The sequence below is a fragment of the Phallusia mammillata genome, chromosome 1 (genome assembly GCF_965637545.1).
Source record: "Phallusia mammillata chromosome 1, kaPhaMamm4.hap1.1, whole genome shotgun sequence".
Lineage (NCBI taxonomy): Eukaryota > Metazoa > Chordata > Ascidiacea > Phlebobranchia > Ascidiidae > Phallusia > Phallusia mammillata.
This window is the reverse complement of record NC_137252.1, coordinates 2893408-2914182: the sequence shown is the minus strand read 5'-3', so window position 1 is coordinate 2914182 and position 20775 is coordinate 2893408. Positions and strand designations below refer to the sequence as shown.

Below are 20775 nucleotides of genomic sequence, written 5' to 3'. Positions count from 1 at the left end.
GACGTGAGGAATTCTCTTTTTCCTTTATCGATTAAATTACTTTGTTGTGGTTTGTTAAGGATTCTCATGTAAATGTTTGATGGATTGAGGTCTGTGTGTTACACCACTTTTTGACTGCACACATCAAATCATACTACAAATCCAATTCACAATAGTATTTTTTTATAGCTGTACAATTGCTTGGTTTTAGGACCATGCAAAAAATGACTACTGTAAAAAAACGACAATTAGGCAGTTTTTTTGCGACACCACAAGAGAAAGAACGTAAAAAATTTAGCCGGATATTGCCACATATGTTTGTGTCGTATTTGTGAAACTTAAGCTACTAACACAAGACCTCACAGTTAAAGCTACTAACACAAGACCTCGCGGTTGAAAAGGTGGCAAAATACCGGTAGACGGCGCAATAAGACCAGTTGTTTAATTTAAAAGTAAGTCTGGGTTAGGGTTAGGAACTAAATTTAACATGAGGAACAAAGCTTAAGTTGATTTTATTGCTGTTATTATTATGAAACCCCAGACTAACCCTATAATAGTCCTAACCGTCAGCATCTTATACACAAATTATACTTTAAATATTCGCGAATGCTCTTTGCACCATCGACCGGATTTGGAAAACTAGTCTGCTGTGAGTTCCTCAGAAACCCACCGCCATTGTAATCGACCAGCGAGTGCATGTTCTAACTTTTCGATTTTTACTTTTACGCCATTATTTTAGGTCACCTTGTAACAGGTTCTGATTTTGGTCGTTAGTTTTTTGTTTTACGAGTTTCATTTGTTTTGCCATGGTTGGTGTAGCGCCCATCTTTACATGACGTTGCGTTACTTTGGTATTTTCGGGAACCGATGATGCCATTTAGCCGAAATGTATAAACTTTTACTGAAAACTGACTGGTTCTTTTTTTTTGAAGAAAAGTTTTATCATCCACTAGAGTCACTGTATACAGAACTTGGTTACTTTCTTGATTAGATATGGTAAGGATTGGTCCAGTAATTTTGTTGGTTGTTTATCGGATGTCAGCCAGTAAACCAACAAGTAACCTGTAAAACCAGTCTCGGATAGCTTGTGTTTCATAAAATATATCCATTTTATGCGGTTTTGGGGTTTTAAAATACTTTTTCACTGTTATAGTTTGTTACCTATAGGCAGGGTTGCCATTGACTTGAAATCAAAAATAAGGACAACCGAAAAAATAATTTTCCATGCGAAAGTAAACATTTTTGAACAAATCTTTGAATTTGTACGAGCCATGACATAATATTTGCAATATTTTGGCCAGAAAAAATCTGTTCCAGCAACTTGTTATTGTTAGAAAATACTACGTGCCTCCAACAACAGGCGGGGTCTAGGTTCACTTCTATACTTGTAGCAGGGACTTGACTACAGTAATTGTTGAAAATAAGACAAAATAAGGACTACAGTTAAAAATAAGGACATTTCTTAGAAATAAGGACAATGAACTTTTCTAAGACATAGCCCTTCAAAATAAGGACAAATCTTAGAAATAAGGACGGTATGGCAACCCTGCCTATAGGTGAACAAAATCAGTGGGTCAGTGTTAAAACGACCTTTGGCAACAAAAAGTTAAACTATCGTTTATCGTGGTTGCTACCAACTTAAATGTAAGTCATACATTTTATTACTCGTCATAAACGAAACTGTTTAAACAGATTTAATCCGGCTTGCTGGGCAGGCCTTTAATGATCGATTCATTACGGTTAGTTGAAAGGGTGGTTCATTTTACAGTTTTTTACAATTTAAACACAAAATAAAGTTAAGGCCCGATTTTTATGAGGTAAGTTATTGTAACCAGCAGACCACCGCCTTGCAACAAAGAAGCTTGTATTTGGTGTCGATCAACACTGGTGACCTTTATAGACCAGGCAAATGTTTTGAGAAAAAACACCTTTTGGTATCCAAGGTAGTAGTAGTCACATGACTCACTGTAAACATTCAATGACTTACTACAGTATAAAGATTCAATATCGTTTAGGGACGTATTTATTTGAAAGGTTTGAGTCGAGCTGATAAGTGCTACGTCAGTAGGAAGAGGTAAAATTTTGTGATTTAAACATAGTTTGAGCAGTAGTCATTTTTTTTGTTCCTAACAGAAATCGAAACAAATTAAATGACAGAATTACAAAAAAATGTGCTAAGTGTTTTAATCAATTGTTTTGAGGTTATTTGAGTGCAAACGCTTCAGTAGAGAATTAGTCAAACCGCAAAATATCGCTTTTGTTCCGGTCGAAAATACGTTGTTTTAATTTATGTTTGTTGCAGCCACTGCAGATAAACAACCAAAATTAAGTTTTTTGTTACAAAGTAAACATCCTAAATTGAAGCATGAAGAACTTGATTCTGTCAGCATTTGCAGTGCTTGTATTCGGCTCAGTTGGTAAGTGGAAAAAAAGTGATAAAGTTTTCAAAAAATTACCTATTAAAGTCGGATGAAATCCATTATACTATCATAGCCTGGATAATGTTTATTGTGTTTAAGCCAGAACTTTAGAAATCATAAATACTTTCTTTTCATTCCGCAGCTTCAGCACTCTATTGTTACGATTGTCATTTTTATGACCCACCTGTACCGGGTGAGGGGGACCCATCATGCAAAGGTCCAAACCCGGATCAATCTTATATCAAATATTGCCCTGTTGCGACCTACTCCTGTACAACCTCCATAAGCACGGGCACAGGTTTTGTGTTTAACTATTTTTGCATTTTTTATAAATTCCTAATTAAAACATAATTAATGTTCATATTATTAAAATATTTTTGCCCTTTTGTAATCGGGCAGATGTGCTTATCTTAACCCTAATCCAACATGACTTTTGTTGAAGACTAGTTGTTTTTTTCTTTTTTCCACTTTTGAAAAGAAACCTGTGACAAACAAAACACTAAAGAACCATCGTTTTTCAGTTGACGGTGTTACATACGATCAAGTTAGGAGGGGGTGTGGGATACCTTTTTCTGGTTGTGAGGATGTTACAAATGGAATCGAGTGTTCCAATTTTTGCGACACAGGTAAGAAATAATATTCAACACATTTAAAAGCGCATCCTACAATTTTCTGAGCAATATTTTAACGGGATCTGCCAAACTAACACACTTTCTGTACCTTAAGTTAGGTTGTTTAAGAAACTAATGTCACAGGAATTAATCGTTAAATCCGGTGGATAAAGGAAATTCTAATTCATTGCGTTTGGGTCGGTAGGAATTGGTTAACTATCTTTATCAGGGCTTGCTAGGTTTATTATGGTATATTGAACGTAGCTATTGTGGAAGAGACAGCTAACACTGCAAAGACAGTAAAATGTCATTCCTTTTGTGCTGTCTTTTAGGGGCGTGCTAGGTTTAATGTAGCCTTACATTCTATTCATCCAGCGCAAGTTAGCATTTACGTTACAAAGAGCAAGACTTGGCTGATGTATTTGTCAACCAAATGGTATATTGAACCAAGCTTGATTAACTAAATCCGTATAAAACTCCGTATTATTGAGAGGGGTATTTATTTGGAAGGTTCGAGCCTGGCGGGCAAGCTCTCTTAGCTCAGCGAATAGCGTTTGTGCAGTAAACATTTTGCTATTGTCACTGACAAAATAGAAACACGGGGTGAGGGTTTGTAATTCAATTAAGGTTTCAGGCCTAATTTTACCGTGTCGTTTTTTTCTCACATTTCACACAGCATGTGGTATTCTAGGTGCATTATGCGATAACATGCGGTATTTAATAACACCTGTTATATATCACTTGCTATGCTGGTGAAAAATTGGGACTCTGGTAGTTTTTTGTAAACAAGTTTAGTAATATAATTTTATCTTCCGTTTCCATACTAAAATTTTTATTAATTTTTTCTAAATGTTTTTGGTGTGCAATCTTTTCCGAATTTGTGACTACTTCTTCTAGATGACAATAGGAATATAACTTGATTATATTGTCTTTGCTCTTTTAGCAATAACTAGTTTGCTTTATATTTCAATGCCTGACACATCCAAACTAAAGCTATAAACCACTAAACACACGAAAGGCAATAAGATGAGGCAGCCCATTTTATAAAATGAACATCTTGAGGAAATAGGTCAAGCCGTAAAAACGTAAAGAGGTTAATTAAATTTTACGACCCTGCGAAATTGCCTTTTTAACAACGAGCAAAAAAACATTGCGCCAAAGTTCGGTCAATATTACATTTTGCTTTGCGATTTAAAATCGTATTCGTGAATAACTTGATGTAAAAATACTTTTTGTTTTACAAGTTTTACTGTTTATTTTCCAGATTTATGCAACTCAGACAATCCACCAGGTAACTTGTCAATACGCTTTTTCTACTTCTAATTCAAAATCTCTTGCTCGTAAAGGCATCAAGCCAATAAACGATAAACAGCAAAATATAGTATACACTGGTGTGAGGCAGTGCTTGGCTACACTAACCACTAGCCAATTTCTCTCGTTAGTAATAATTTAAAACTCTTGCTGTGTAAAAGCTAATAAATGCTAAGCAGCAGACAATGCACACAACTTCCGCACCTATATCTCTTCTGAACCAAAGAGTTTTACCAAAAAGACCTTATAGGTAGAAACAGTGTGCACTGTGTGCTTCGAATCGCTGTGAATTAACAAAGCTTTATTGTGACTGTTGTTTGTTTTTCAGCTCCAACTGACGAACCAGGTAACTATAAATTTGTGTTTAAGTTTACGGTTCTCTCATTTGGTCAAAATATATTTATTGTAAAGCTTTTTTTGGTTTGAAGTTACAATAGCTCCACTGTAACAGTGCTATAGTTTTCGAACCTATTCCAAATTGTAAATCAGTGTTTAATTTCGCGTTTTTTAATTGGTTTACAAATTCTTTGTAAAGCTTTTTCTGGCTAGAGATAAAGTACTTTCTTTAAAACAGTGGTTTATGAACTAATTCAAATCTTACCAACGATACATGTGGACGCTAAAGACGCTTGTTTGCTTTACGGTTTTGGTGTTGGTCCCAGATAAACATTACGTGGGACAACTTTTTTCTAGTTTCCACAACCAGCGGATCATGCAAAGTGAAATTCAATTTTCTTGTCATGATGTTTACTATGTTTTCGGCATTCCTGTTCAGCAACTTGTAATTTCCACGATGCTTAGAGTTTTGTACATACAACTAACGTTTCAACCAATGGTTTTATTTTACAAATGTTTAAATCAGTGGTTCCCACCCTTTTTGGGGCAAGGACCCCTTTTATAGAAGTCCGTAAATCTTTTATGTTTCACGTTTTTTGCATTATACGTTACAACTGCACAGTACTTCAATCTTATAATTATTTTGGTTTATGGTCCTAAAAAGTTTGGCTCTAGACTTTTAGAAGAACTGATAGCTCAGATTTTTAGAATTATATCTTAGATTAAGTTATACTCAAATTTACGTAAATTTCTATTTTTTATTAAGTTAATTATTTTAATCTGTGGTTTATATTTTAATAACGTTTAGAAATCTTTATTTTTATATTTCGCAATAAACTTGACCCCATAATTTGGCGCTAGTTTTCACTATGTAGTCAGAAAAGTTATCCAAAAAATTTTGAAACTAAAATTGCAAACAGTTAAGTAAAGTTAGGGGGCGTTTTTGACTGATGTCATGTAGTGATTTAGACTGATTTCACCTTTTTTGTGTCGATCGATTGTTTTTGCTAGAAATCATTGTCAAAAACTGGCTCATGTTCGAGGTACAAATGCGTCACTTGGATTTTTTTTAGTAAACATGGTCAGATTTAATAGTTCTCATCAGCGAGTTATTGATTTATTTTAAGTTATTGATCAAGCATTGCGGTATGGTCGCGGTTGAGTCACGCAAACTAGAGTTGATTACCGGATGACCAAGTCGGTCCGATTCCGACTTGTTAGATCGTTCCAAAGCCGACTATAATACGAAAGGCGAGGGCGTGACAAAAAGTACGCCCCTTTTTGTCGCTTTGCAAACAAACCATAAAAATTACAGCCTACAGTAGTTGGGTTTATGTTACATCGTAAACCGCAAGGTAGCATTTATATACGATCGTGTTTTGATCAACATTTAATACCAAATTTACGATTGCATGAATTAAAGCTTTTAATCATTTCATTAGTTGATTGTTCTCCATTAATAAATGCCAGTTATAACAACATTCTATGCAGGGAGTCAAACCGGAACTGAACCCGAACCCGCGAACCGGTAAGAGCGGTTAATTTCATTAAACCTGAACCGAACCCGAACCGCTTATTACGATTTTTCAAAAACCCTAACCGGAGTTGAACCCTATATTTTGTTTGGCGTTGGACCCGAACCGGAACCGAACCACTAAAAAATGCAGTCTGTTTTAAATTTGTGATTTTTTTCAAAACAGCGCACTGAAGAATACGTGACATAACACTTATAGGGCGTGTCAAAATTAACAGTGCTCGGACAAAATTTTTTGGAATTTGATTAGGCCAGGCTGATGATGGGTGAAATTGAATTGAAACGAATAAAAATTTGACCCGTTTTAAAAACCGCAAACCGGTTCCGACCGGATAATTTGCCCAAACCGGAACAAAGCCCGAACCCGAAAATATACATTTTTAAAAACCTGAACCGAACCCGAACCCTTAAAAAACAAAACCAAGTGAACCCGAACCGAACCTGAACCCGTATGACAAGCGGTTCGACTCCCTGATTCTATGACATATTGTATTGGCTAGATAAGCTTTGCTTTGGGGTGGATTATACAAATGTTTTAAACAACAATGGGTAAAATCAGAATTAATCAAAAATTAAAGCAAAGATGATTTATATCATACTGAATTAACAATGTTAATTAAAACTTAAATACGAATGAAGTTAGTTGCTTGATTTACGCAACGGAGTTTAACGATAAAACAACATAAAGGTCGTTTCAATCATCAGCTTATCGACGCTCCACTCGTTTCCTGTACCGACTCCACTGATAGCTAAGCCGACAAAATCACCACAGTGGTCAGGATAGGAGTTATATCCAGTTGATCCAATGCAAGCGGTTTGGGAATGAAGAAAATCATTGCTGACTTTCACTCCAGGACACAGAGCGTATGCCGCTTTTTCGGTGAATTTGCCATTCAAAGTGTGGAACTGCAAATAAGTTATCTAGTTCAAAAACTTGAATTGGGTCGTGAATATATTATAATTTAGAAAACGCTCGGTTGAAAAAATTAAACCAAAAAAACTATTTTTTTCACATAGAAATACATTTACCTGAATATATCCTGCTGTGAGAAAAGGTTGAGCATTCGGCCCAAAATGTTACACCACATCACCCACCGACCCTTCGTCAAATACCACAGGTACACCGGGAACGTTGTCATCAGGCCCAGAGTAAACACCAGATTCGACAGGAAACACTTTGTAAAGGGAATACAAGTTGCCCCTGTCTCCGTACGTGTCGAGAAATCTGTTCTCAGTTCGATATCGAAGGTAGGAAGACTTTCTCCAATCCTTCAGTGGTGTCCCCTTTAAAGTACAAATACAATGTGTTTTTGAATTCAAAATACCTCAGGTAACTGAACATACGTAGCATTGTATGTTTTGACTTGTTAGATTGGATATATAGTTTGAAATTTTGCAAGTGTTTCACATTTTAGGTCTTTGCAATTGGCCAACAACGACAAAATCACTGACTATGATGAAGTAACAAATCCTACCTGCCAAATCATCAAATCTCCGGCGTCGATGTCGAAGTAACCTGGGTTTTTGTAATCGTCGCTGGTCGCCGACACCACGTTACCGAAGGTTTTCATATTCGCCCAAGTGTTTTCACCCTTGGGTAAAAGTGGGGAGTTTTCCTGTTGGTTGGACTACCGGTCACCCTGGGTGCAGTATCCGTTCTCCTCGATGTTGATCTCATGGATGCTGGCGATCAGCGTCCAACCTCCCATGTTAGTGATCATGTCGCAGTATGCGAGGTAAGGAATTCCGTTTGAATCGTGCAAAGTGTAGACGCCACTCATCGGTCGCTCGGTGGCGTTGTTGAGGAGTTCCAGACATGACGATTGTGCATCTGTTCACACATATATCAGAAGTACAATATAATATCACACTAACAACTTCGTATTACCCGCAAAAGTCTGCTACATTTTTTTAAAATATTGAAATAAATTGAGAATATTATTTTGACAATGGTTCGTAAACTACTGAGTTGATTTGTGTTATTTTACACACAGTATTATACCTGCGAAACGAGATTTTCTTCACAGTACAGTTAATGTCAGCAGAAGCGCTATAACTTTATTCATTTCTTTCGTTGATGTTTTTGTCTACAACGAACAAATTACAATTTTGTGACAAATATGTTATTATTTGCTTCAAGGTTATTTTCCCGATATATTTGCCTTGCGTAGATATTGTATCTTACTTCTCTTCTCTCTGTACTTCGAATCTCTAATGATGTTGCAGATCGTATCAGCTCATTATATACTGTTTGTACAAGAGGAAATTGGGAATAAGCAAAAATTGTATTGTAGGGTGCGTCTATCAGAATAACGCACAGAATTGAGTCGGCGATTTTTCTCTCGATAAAACCTGTTCTTTAACTGGGGTTACATTCACTCACTTTAAATATATTTTAAACGGATGTATGTGAAAAAATACAAAGAGCTGTTTGTGTTTATGACAAGGGGGTGCTAATGCTCCCTTCAATTCCCCCTCCGATTTGCAACTATGGCAATCCTTTGGCAAACGCATGATTTTGTTCTCATCAACTGACCGTTTAGAATAAAACTGACTGGTCTGTGTGTGCTTTGTCATCGTTGCGTCCCCATGGTGATAATTATACCATGTGCGTTTATTTAAACATGTGTTGTTCATATTGATAGCCTCTATTTACCCATCATTATCCGACAAACATGTTTTGTTCAAAGTTTCTGCCCAATTTTGCGCAACGTTTATGTAAATCGCATTTCATACGAATTCTGTTTATTTGACAAACTGAAGTCGTAAGGCTAAAATTTGCACTTTTAATCGGTTTATGATTTTAGTCTATTTAAAACAGCACCGAAAAACAAACGCGAAAGCACTGAAAAACAAACGCGAAAGTTTTTTGACAGCTTTGGAGCCATACCTTCTTTCTTTGCGGGGCATCGCAGTAAAAATAGAAAAACAATTGAGTAATATTCAAAGATATAAGAGTACACATGTGTTGGCCTTTTGAAGGCTTTGTATTACATTTTCATTCATATTGGTCGTTGGAAATAAACTTTTTGCTGACAATGGGATGCTTAGTGATAATTTTAAAATCTTCAATTCACTTTGCCGTGAATCATTTCAGCTGGGTTTTTTTTTTGGAACCTGATTTTCTCCATTGTTGCCTAATATATATTTCTTTGAATACACCCCCGAGCAAAGCGGTTCTAATCAATACAATATGTCACAGAATGTTGTCATAAGTAGGACTTAATAGTGGAGAACAATCAACTTTTAAAATGATTAAAAGCTTTAACTCATACTTTCATAATTTATGTGTCCAGATAATGATTGGACAAATTACTCAAAAACCCAAATAAACTAGAAAAAGTATTTGTAGTTTTAAATGTGGTTCGAAACACACTTGCAGAATTGCTAGCAATGCTTGGTATCTTTTTATTTCTGATCGGGTCTGGCTGTTTTGGAGATTATAATACGGTACAATAAGGTAGATCACCTATTAAAAAGTCCAACGGTAATTTGCCTTCAACAACCTATACCGCCCTCAAGTGGTAAATTGTAAGATAAAGTTAATAATTCGATTAAATCAACTTTAAAACACAGATCTAACTTGCCATGTCAGATGAACAGGACTTGTCTATATTATACTGTTTACCCACTGACGACGTGCTACAACGAACTTTTAAACTTTGTGTATGATGAAACAACCAGTATATTGACTAATACAAAGTGTTGTGCAAACAGAGAGTGGCAACGCGTACACTTTTCGTTCCACCAAATATTGAATTTACTTTTTATTTTTAGATGCAAACGTGCGCACTGAGAAGTCCTCCGACTGGGAAGTCTTCCTGTTTTGACGAAACGCGGTTACTTGTTTGTGTTTTGAAACCAGATAAAAACCGGTTAAAGGGGTGGACCAAAACTGGTGTCAACGGAAAACATTCTCACGGAAACTTGTTCTCCATTTACACTCTATTTTATTCTCATAGTGGCCAACGTTATTTTATTATTTTATTTTATTTTCATAGTGGCCAATCGGCGTTCGTTATATTTATACAACCAGGGTGCAAAAAAAGAGTTGTAGTTAAATTAGGAAATGCAAAAAACAACTGTTGGGAATTGTTTCAATGTTTGAGTCCTTCAACTTGTGATTATTATACTGAAAAACATCTTGGAGTGGTCATAAAGAGGCCAAAAAATATTTTCGTCAAAAACCTTCAACCAAGTAGGTACAAACAAAAAGTATTTTAATAGTATTTTGTTTGCACTGCCAAACTTTAAACCAATTCTTTTGTTCCAAATCCACCCATTTCTTTCCAACTTTTGGCACGTTAATGTGTCGACCAGGATGAACCTAAATAAAACCAAATGTTTATCTCGTATGACGTTGCAAAACCAACCAAGCAACTTCGTATATTAATAAAACAACAGGTGTTAGACTAATATAAGTGTTGGTTAAACAGCGAGCGACCATGTACACATCGTTGCTTCTAAACTCTTCGAATGTTCTCACTATTATTAGATACAAGTGTGAGCAATAGTTGCGTCAGAGCGAGAACTTTGAACCAGCTAGTATATTCAAGCGAAAAGAAGTTCAATGTTGGGAAATATGACATCTGTTTTGAATGAAAGGTATAATTGGTTCATGCAAGAGAGTGCAGTGCAGTTCAGTAGAAAATTATAGTGGCAGAATAGCTCAACACATCTTTGTGACTTTAACTTATTTGGCCCTGGTTTCTTGCATTAGTTACAGCATCGCGTAGACAGATTAGAACAGCAACTTTTACTTTCAACTTAAGCAAATCAGACTTTTTTCGCAAAATTATAAACACATTATTATTGTTTAGTCAGCACCTTTGAACATGAATATTGTCCCATTTATCCTGATAACATTGACTGTGCTCTCCGAAAAATTTCCATTAACAGGTATTGTTTGAATACCGCATTTCCTTGATGCAAATAATCATGTAAATCTAACAGGTAAAGAATTCGTGTCAATCTAACAGGTACAAACAGGTTTTTTTAAGGTTTGGTTTGGGTTACCGCTATTTTTGAGAGACCGCAAGTGTTTCATTTAAATACCAAAAAATAGCAAGTCCAAAGTTTGGGAAACCGCTGGAGAAATTTGGGGGACCGTTTCGGTCCCCCAAAACACATAAAAAAAACACTGGGTACAAAAAACTTTTATACAAAATATATTAACTATAAGAATATGTGTAAATGCATGTTATTTAAAAAAAAACCGATGCACATTCGTCATGTCTGGAACTGCTCAACAACGCCACCGAGCGACCGATGAGTGGCGTCTACACTTTGTACGATTCAAACGCAATTCCTTACCTCGCATACTGCGACATGATCACTAACATGGGAGGTTGGACGCTGATCGCCAGCATCCATGAGAACAACATCGAGGAGAACGGATACTGCACCCAGGGTGACCGGTGGTCCAGCCAGCAGGGAAACTCCCCACTTTTACCCAAGGGTGATAACACTTGGGCGAATATGAACACCTTCGGTAACGTGGTGTCGGCGACCAGCGACGATTACAAAAACCCAGGTTACTTCGATATCGACGCCGGAGATTTGATGATTTGGCAGGTGGGATTTGTTACTTTATCATAAAGCATTTTGTCGTCGTTTGCTGTTAAAAAAAACCTTAGATATGAAGCACTAAAAATTCGAAAACTATATAGACAACATAACATGCAAATTTAAAAACTTCTAGGTCATGTTGTTGAGGGTAGACAAGGGCAACTTGTATTCACTCTACAAAGTGTTTCCTGTCGAATCTGGTGTTTACTCTTGGCCGGATGACAACGGTCCCACTGTACCTGTGGTGTTTGATGAAGGGTCGGTGGGTGATGTGCTTTAGCATTTTGGACCGAATGCTCAACCTTATCTCACGCCAGAAAACAGGTAAATGCATGATCCAATTCTTCGCTATATTGGGTATTGTGAAACAAATATTACTTGACAACTTTGGCTGACTGGTCCGCATGCGGCCCGCTTAACTTTTGAATTGGGCCCGCGTCACAATTATGTAAAGTATGCAAATTAGGATCTAAAGAATAAAATTTTGATGTACAGATATATTTCCTAGAATCACTTCGACATTATCGGTGATTTATATTTAATATCCCCCCTTGTAACATTATGACGTCAAACTTTCATACAAAGTGACACACATTTAACCACGTGCCATATTTGTGACGTAACAGCCTCTCGATTGTCTCTCCTTGCTGTAACAATTCATTTGCCGTGTGGTGTTAGTTTTAAATTGATTTACAGCTATTACCTTAGTGTACAAATGGTTGGATCCTCATATTGGCACTTAAAATTTATTCTTGGAAAATAAGAAAGATCGGTGATGAAGCTAGGGTGTTCCAAAAAGAATGGACAAACTCTTTTTTTATAGAAACAAGTGATCAACCTGTATGCCTTGTTTGTTGGAAACAGCAAATAAAAATAAAATGAGGAGCGTTGAAATATCAAGCAACTTGAGTGCTTTGGGTGTTTAATACGAAATTTAAAAAAATTGGCCCGCCCGAAATGTTTTGCAATTTGTGCGGCCCGCAGTGCTAAGTAGGTTCCCCACCCTGGTTTACAGCCATGCGAGGGGATGGGATGGGAGCATTCGCTCTTTGTCCAGGAGTGAAAATTAGTAACAATTTCGAAAGGTGTGAAACTGCCTGCATTGGTTCAACTGGATACAACAGCGATGTAAGGTTTTATGGTGATTTTGCTGCGATGGCTACCAGTGGAGTTGGAGCAGGAATAGGATGGAGCGTCGATAAGCTGATGATTGAAACGACCTTGTGTTGTTTTATCGTTAAGATTAGTCACGTAAAACAAGCAACTAATGTCATTTTTATGAATATTCGTAGTTAATCAATTTAACTTTTATTGTACCTCTTTAATTAACATTTTTTTAATGTAGCTCTTTAACTTATTTTAGTATGAATCATTTTTGCATTAATATTCTTTTTTAAGTTTGATTTCACCCATTGTTGTTAGGAATATTTCTGTGCATCCACCCCCAAGCAAACCCTATCTAAGCAACACGACTTGTCACAGAATGTTGTCATAACAAGCCTTTAGTGATGGAGAGCAATCAACTGTTGAAATGATTACAATCTTTACTGATACTTTTTAATTTTGTGCCCAGATAATGATTTGTCAAATTACTCAAAAGCCCAAATAAACTGGAAAAAGTTGCGTTGATAGTTCCGAATGTGGTTTGTAATTAGATTGTTTTGAAGATTATTCTAAGATGAAATAGACACTGTAACAAGTCGATAAAAGGTAATTTCCATTTGACAACCTATTCCGCCCTTCAGTGGTAAATTGTATGATTGTGTTTCTAAATTGTCTAAATCAGCTCCAAAACAAAGATCTAACTTGTCATGTATAGGTTGTTAGGCAAATTACCTTTGGTCGACTTTTTAAGTGGTGATTTACCTTAATATAATCATCAAAACATCCTGACACTACGAAATAAAAAGATTTTAAACACTGCTAGCAATGCTGCAAGTGTGTTTTGAACCTCATTTCAAACTAAAAATACAACTTTTTTTCCAGTTTATTTGGGTCTTTAAGTAATTTGACAAATCATTATCTCGGCACCAAAATTATAAAAGTATCAGTAAAGAATAATGGTGAAAATAACGGCCAAAATAGACTTAAAAAATCCAATACCATATTCACTTGTTTTAAACTACCATACCTTGGCGGCATCAACCACCGCTACAAAAAGAAGTTTTACCTTCAGTTTTATCCATAAAGCCACAGGCGGACAGGTCTGTGCACGACCTTTCCACCAAACACAGAAGCTTGCGAAAGCATTTGTGCATAATAAAGACACTCAAGGATTACTCAACCGATCTTCGGTTGTTTACAGACTGAAATGTTCTTGCGGCAAAACGTACATTGCAGAAACCGGGAGAAACCATGGAACGGGAGTAAACGAACACCAACGAAGCAAAACATCCGAGGTTTGTCAACACCTTCAGGCCAACATTGACCATGTAGTGGACTTTTAAAATCCGGAAGTACTTGGCACTGCAAGGGACCGCTATCGACTTATGTTACTGAAATCAATTTGCATTCGACGCTATAAACCTAAAATAAACGTTGATTCTAAGTCCGTTACTTATTTAATACTTAAGTAACTTATTGCGTATTTTGATGTGACATGCTGTTATATTATTGTGATCTTTGCTTGAATTTGTTGTATATTGTTGTAGTTGTTCTGCACCTGTTTGCCATACTTCACAGATATGCATGCTGGCTTACACCTCTCTTCTGCGCCCTTTAACCTATAGTTTTTATGCGACGCTTGTTTCGCACTTTTTTATCATTCCGTCACGTGACTAAGTGAATATAAACGGGTGTAACTGATGTGACCTTCATATCACTGATGATGACATAAGCATTTGCCTAAACGTTTGAAAAAAAGCATGTCGATTTTTATGTTCGTTTGGGCCATTATTTTCACCATTAAACTTAGATCCGTATGTAATGTTCCATTCGCAAAAAGTTTAGTCATGTCATTAATTGATTGCTCTCCATCAATAAAAGCTAGTTACGACAACATTCTGTGGCATGTTGTATTACTTAGATAAGTTTTGCTTTGGGGTGGATTAAGTGAAACGATTCATAGGAAAGTGAATTAAACAACTACATTAAAGTTTAAGTTTGATCAACTACGAATAATTCTAAATTACAAAAGTATTTTATTAGTTGCTTGTTTTACGTGACTGATCTTAACGATAAAACAACATGAAGGTCGTTTCAATCATCAGCTTATCGACGCTCCAATCTTTTCCGGTTCCAACTCCACTATAACCCATCGCAGCAAAATCACCACAGTGTTTCAAGGCATAGTTATATCCAGTTGATCCAATGCAAGCCGTTTCGGGATCAATAAAATCATTGCTAACTTTTACTCCCGGACACAGAGCATATGCTGGTTTTGAGGTGATATCGCCATTCAAAGTTCGAAACTGCAAATATTTTGGATACATACTTTATTTCAATACATACTGCAATTAAGTTGTGATCATGGTTTATTTCAACAATTAAAGTAAAAACGAATAGTTAAATTTCTGTTAATATAGGACGGAAAACCACGTTTACCTGAATGTATCCTGGCGTAAGATAAGGTTGAGCATTCGGTCCAAAATGCTGAAGCACATCACCCACCGACCCTTCATCAAACACCACAGGTACACTGGGACCGTTGTCATCCGGCCAAGAGTAAACACCAGATTCGACAGGAAACACTTTGTAGAGTGAATACAAGTTGCCCTTGTCTCCGAACATATTTAAAAATTTGTTCGTAGTTCGATATCGAAGGTAGGAAGACTTTCTCCAATCTTTCAGTGGTGTCTCGTTAGGAACCTTTAAATTAGGTATTTCGATTTAAATTTAAAGCCTTTGCAAATAATTTTGCTACTAAACTAAAATTAAAGCGATCCTTATTCACAAGGTTAGTGGTTCAGTCCTGGCCAGTCAGTCGATAATAAGATTGGTGCAACCTTAGACTTATGACCAAACAAAGTAATAAATCCCACCTGCCAAATCATCAAATCTCCAGCGTCGATGTCGAAGTAACCTGGGTTTTTGTAATCGTCGCTGGTCGCCGACACCACGTTACCGAAGGTGTTCATATTCGCCCAAGTGTTTTCACCCTTGGGTAAAAGTGGGGAGTTTCCCTGCTGGCTGGACCACCGGTCACCCTGGGTGCAGTATCCGTTCTCCCCGATGTTGTTCTCATGGATGCTGGCGATCAGCGTCCAACCTCCCATGTTAGTGATCATGTCGCAGTATGCGAGGTAAGGAATTCCGTTTGAATCGTGCAAAGTGTAGACGCCACTCATCGGTCGCTCGGTGGCGTTATTGAGCAGTTCCAGACATGACGAATGTGCATCTGTTTAACCAAAAGAAATGAGTTGCTTTTGATTTTCAAATGTACTAAATAACGTTATCACTTTAATTCTTATTTTGTGAAATTAATAGAAACACTTTTTGAAATTCAATTTCGGTTTGCAAATAAACTTACAATGCCTTATGTTTAAACGTTTGACCTATATGTCCAGCTCGAGTATATTATAAGAACACACCGGTTATTGCGGCTAAACAACACATACTGTATTACCTGCAAATAGATTTCTTTTAGAGAGGACAATCAATGTTAGCAGAAATACGACAACTTTATGCATTTTGTATCGATACGACTTACAAACTAAACGACAAAAATACATTTTTGATTGTTTGTTTCAAGTTACACAACTGCACATTTTTAATCAACATCATTTTACTTCATCACTTCGTAACACATAGGCGGGCGCCACTAGTTTTCACAATACTTTATTTTTTGTTACTTCAATTAGTTTTTCTTGTATTCTGAGCTACTAGAATGCTGTTCCTGATTTGAACTACATATATATATATATATATGTATACATGCCAATCGTTTGTATGAGAAAATCTGGCTTAACATAACTTTTGAAGGGGCAGTAAGATTTTTATGCCTTGTGTGGGAAAACGACCGGCTAATTTATTCACCTGTGTGTAGTCTTGCAATTCAAAGTCAACTTGACTGGAACAAAACAAACTTTTGTCGATAAAACTTTACCACACAGCAAGTGCTGAGAAGGGTCTCTACTAAGGACTTGTAAATACCCACTTCACAAGCACACATTGTTTAATTAAAAGTTGTGCTGTTTAAACCTAAATTCAACCAATATCACGCCCGTACACTGCAAAATTCTTCACAGTCTTCTGTGTAACAATCCAATGTTTTCGACATAATGTTTTCACTTATTTAAGTTACCCTAACAACAAGCAAAATGTCACGATCTTGCCATCAGCAATGTTTTATGTGTATGTATACAATCCACTCAGAAATGTCATTATATATTTAATTCTTGAGTTTCACATGAACCTTAAGAGTGTGCTCTTTGGGGAAAACATGCACTGTACGGTTTGTTTTTTTGGTAAAGCGCTTACAAAAACATCCAAAGCGTTGATTAATGTGTACCAATGTAATAATTAAATCCAACAGAACGTTTAATGACATGCGAATCAAATAACCTGTTGTGCTTTTGGAAGGTTTTTAGTAACATATCACTGATCTTAACAATAAAACAGCAAAAGTATTTAATTATCTTCCACTGATCGACGCCTCGTCCTAGTTTTTATACTTTACAAGTCACCTCCGTAATATTACCACGTTGTTATGACCTGGTGTTATTCAATACCCAGTTGTCGCCACAACACGCTTTTTAAGGATAATGAAGAACGTTGCTGACTTTGCCTCAGGGCATAGATCGATGTTTTTTACTGGACTCATAATTAAGTATAACTGATGCCATTATTAAACACATACTTTTCGGAATCAACAAAATCAATGCTAAGTTTTACTGCCGGACACAGAGCATATGACGATTTTGCGGCGCCGAAGCCTAACAAAATTCTAAACTGCAAATAAATTTATTATCACTTCATACACACTGGAATTAGGTTGTGATTATATAAGTCTATATTTCGACAACCAAAGGCAAACCAATTAGTTCAATTGATGTTAAAATGGTTTTTTTATTCAACAAACTGTTTACCTGGATATATCCTGGTGTGAGATAAGGTTGAGCATTCGGCCCAAAATGCTGTAGCACATCATCCACCGACCCTTCATCAAACACCACAGGTACACTGGGACCGTTGTCATCAGGCCAAGAGTAAACACCAGATTCGACAGGAAACACTTTGCAGAGTGAATACAAGTTTCCCTTGTCTCCGAACGCGTCGAGAAATCTGTTCTCAGTTCGATATCGAAGGTAGGAAGACTTTCTCCAATCCTTCAGTGGTGTCTCGTTGGGAACCTTTAAAATTGGTTCTTTAACGTTAGATTTGAAACCTTTGGAAATAATTTTGTTACTAAACTAAAATTAAAGCGATCCTTAGTCACAAGGTTAGTGGTTCAGTCCTGGCCAGTCTGTCGATAATAAGACATAGCAACCTTAGGCCAATTGCCTGGCAAAAGCAACTAATCCCACCTGCCAAATCATCAAATCTCCGGCGTCGATGTCGAAGTAACCTGGGTTTTTGTAATCGTCGCTGGTCGCCGACACCACATTACCGAAGGTGTTCATATTCGCCCAAGTGTTTTCACCCTTGGGTAAAAGTGGGGAGTTTCCCTGCTGGCTGGACCACCGGTCACCCTGGGTGCAGTGTCCGTTCTCCTCGATGTTGTTCTAATGGATGTTGGCGATCAGCGTCCAACCTCCCTTGTTTGTGATCATGTCGCAGTATGCGAGGTAAGGAATTCCGTTTGAATCGTGCAAAGTGTAGACGCCACTGATCGGTCGCTCGGTGGCGTTATTGAGTAGTTCCAGACATGAATGTGCGTCTGTTCAAGAATTGAGTTGCTTTGGATTTTGTAATGTGCTGTGCTTTTATTTGCTTTAGAATGCACTAAACAACTTTGCCACCAACATATACATAAAGTTTGAATTTAACTTATGTTTTTAAATACGATTTAAATTTGCGAATAAGATATCTTCGTTGTGTTTAAACATACTAATTAAAGTTTTTATTTGAATAAACTATAAACACAAACAGCCATTGAGATCTGTAGTACCTGTAAATGACTTTCTGTCAGAAAGCACAGTCACTGTCAGCAGTAATACAACAATTGTATGCATTTTATATCGATACAACTTACAAAATAAACGACAAAGAGCATTTTAATTGTTTGTTTCAAGTTACACAACTCCGATTTTTTGATCAAAATCATTTTATTTTATAACTTTATAATGCGCAGCTCTTACCAACCCGGGCGCCACTAATTTGTGAAATACTTTAATATATATATATATATTTTTTTTGAAATATATATTTTTTTGAAACTTTTGAAATATTTTTCTTGTTGCTCCACTTAGTTTTTCTTGCATTTTCTTGCAATTTTTCTTGAGCGTCTAGAATGTTGTTCCTGATTTGAACTACATGTTTATATATACTGGCCAATTGTTTGTATGAGAAGAACTGGTTAAAAATAAATTGATGGAGGCGCAATAAACGACGGGCATATTTATTCACCTGGTGTAGTCATATAATTTAATGCTGGAAAACAAAGCAAACTTTTGTCGGTGAAACTTTACCAGACACAGCAGGTGCACAGAAGGGTCTTTATTATGGACTTGTAAAACCCACTTCACAATCACACATCGTTTAATTAAAAAGTGAGCTGTTCCGACGTAAATTCAATATTACGTCCGCACACAGAAAAAATTCTCATGGGTTTCCTTGCAGCAATCCACTATTATGTATTTATGTTTTCAGGTGAACCCCAAATACAAGCAAAATCTCACGATCTCGCCTATAGCAATATTTCTTCATGTGTACAATGTACTCAGAAATGTCGCCTTTGCTTGGTGGCGTTGTTGAGCAGCTCCAGACCTGACGTGTGTGTTTTCACCCTTGGGTAAAAGTGTGTTATTTTTGTTACAAAGTCGTAAGATTCAAATAACTATCCGTGATTGGATAAAGTTAACATGTCACCTCCATTCTCTACTAAACTTTACCACACCCTTTGCACACCCCTTTGTTACACCCAATCATAAAATCCATTTGCAAGCAACGCAGAAACTGAAAACTGAACGTATGTTTATCTGTTTGTGACCTTGACCAGACATTTCTCCCCCAAGCCTATTGCTACAGTAGGTTAAAGTTACATGCAAATATTTACTGCGTCATTATCTGACGTTTGCATGTCACCTCGATACTCTACTGAACTTTACCACACCCCTTACACACCCCTCTGTCGAAACCAATCATGAGTTCCATTTAACCCAACGCAGATGGCAACTTTCCCGAAAAACTGAACATGTGTCTCTATTCCTAAACCTAACTACATCACAGTTCATTAAGTAACTATTAAGCAAATATGGATTTAATTATACCAAGCACCTTAAAATCGGTTAAAACATTGGTATTTTTGCAACCCCTGTTGTATCCAAACTTTTCCAATTGTCAGAAAACCCGTTGTTTTGACAATACTCAAATTAAATAGTTTATTTTAGCAATCTATGTCTGAGCGCTGTTTAGTGTTGTTTGCTTGATATTTGCTCTAATATTGGAGCTTCGACAAATGTATTGTTGACTAAGAACGCTGTTTCGTACTTCGTGTGACCCATAGGGTAGGGCAGAGATTGTCAGTGGTCAAACATTATCTAAGTTTTCTGTTTATTTCACTGTCGAACCTACTACAGCGGATATTTCGTTGCGAGCGTTACCTAAAATTTCTCCCGCACGGCTATTGTTACAGTAGGTTAAAGTTACATGCAAACATTTTGTCCGCCATTAGCTGCAGTTAACATAACACATCTATGCTCTATTGAACTTCACCACACCAATTACACACCCATATATTTAAACCAATCATGTGATCCATTTAAATTCAACGCAGATGGCATCTTTCCCACAAACTCAACATCAAGTTGTTTTCTCAAACCTGACTATGTCATAGTTCATTGAGCAATTATTTTTCAGATATGATTTTGTCTTAGCAAACACATTATAAACCTATTGAAACATTAGGACGTATGTG

The 20775-nt window shown here is 36.7% G+C and overlaps 1 protein-coding gene and 3 pseudogenes across 1 annotated transcript; 1 reads left to right on the top strand and 3 right to left on the bottom strand.

Annotated features, from left to right (window-relative positions):
- Positions 1-6857: 6857 nt before the first annotated feature.
- Positions 6858-7762, bottom strand: LOC145212691 (intelectin-1 pseudogene; annotated as a pseudogene).
- A 3697-nt stretch (positions 7763-11459) lies between these two features.
- LOC145212615 (intelectin-like protein) lies at positions 11460-12039 on the top strand. Its single transcript, XM_080080830.1, has 2 exons — positions 11460-11765; positions 11893-12039. The coding sequence occupies exons 1-2, from the start codon at positions 11460-11462 to the stop codon at positions 12037-12039; spliced, it is 453 nt and encodes a 150-aa protein (XP_079936956.1).
- Positions 12040-14929: 2890 nt separating this feature from the next.
- On the bottom strand, positions 14930-16046 carry LOC145212532 (intelectin-1 pseudogene; annotated as a pseudogene).
- Positions 16047-17707: 1661 nt separating this feature from the next.
- LOC145212451 (intelectin-1 pseudogene) lies at positions 17708-18871 on the bottom strand (annotated as a pseudogene).
- Positions 18872-20775: the final 1904 nt, after the last annotated feature.

Coding starts and splice junctions, on each gene's coding strand:
- LOC145212615 (XM_080080830.1), top strand. CDS start 11,460: ATGAGTGGCGTCTACACTTTGTACGATTCAAACGCAATTCCTTACCTC. Junction 11,766..11,892: donor GAGATTTGATGATTTGGCAG/GTGGGATTTGTT, acceptor AAAAACTTCTAG/GTCATGTTGTTGAGGGTAGA.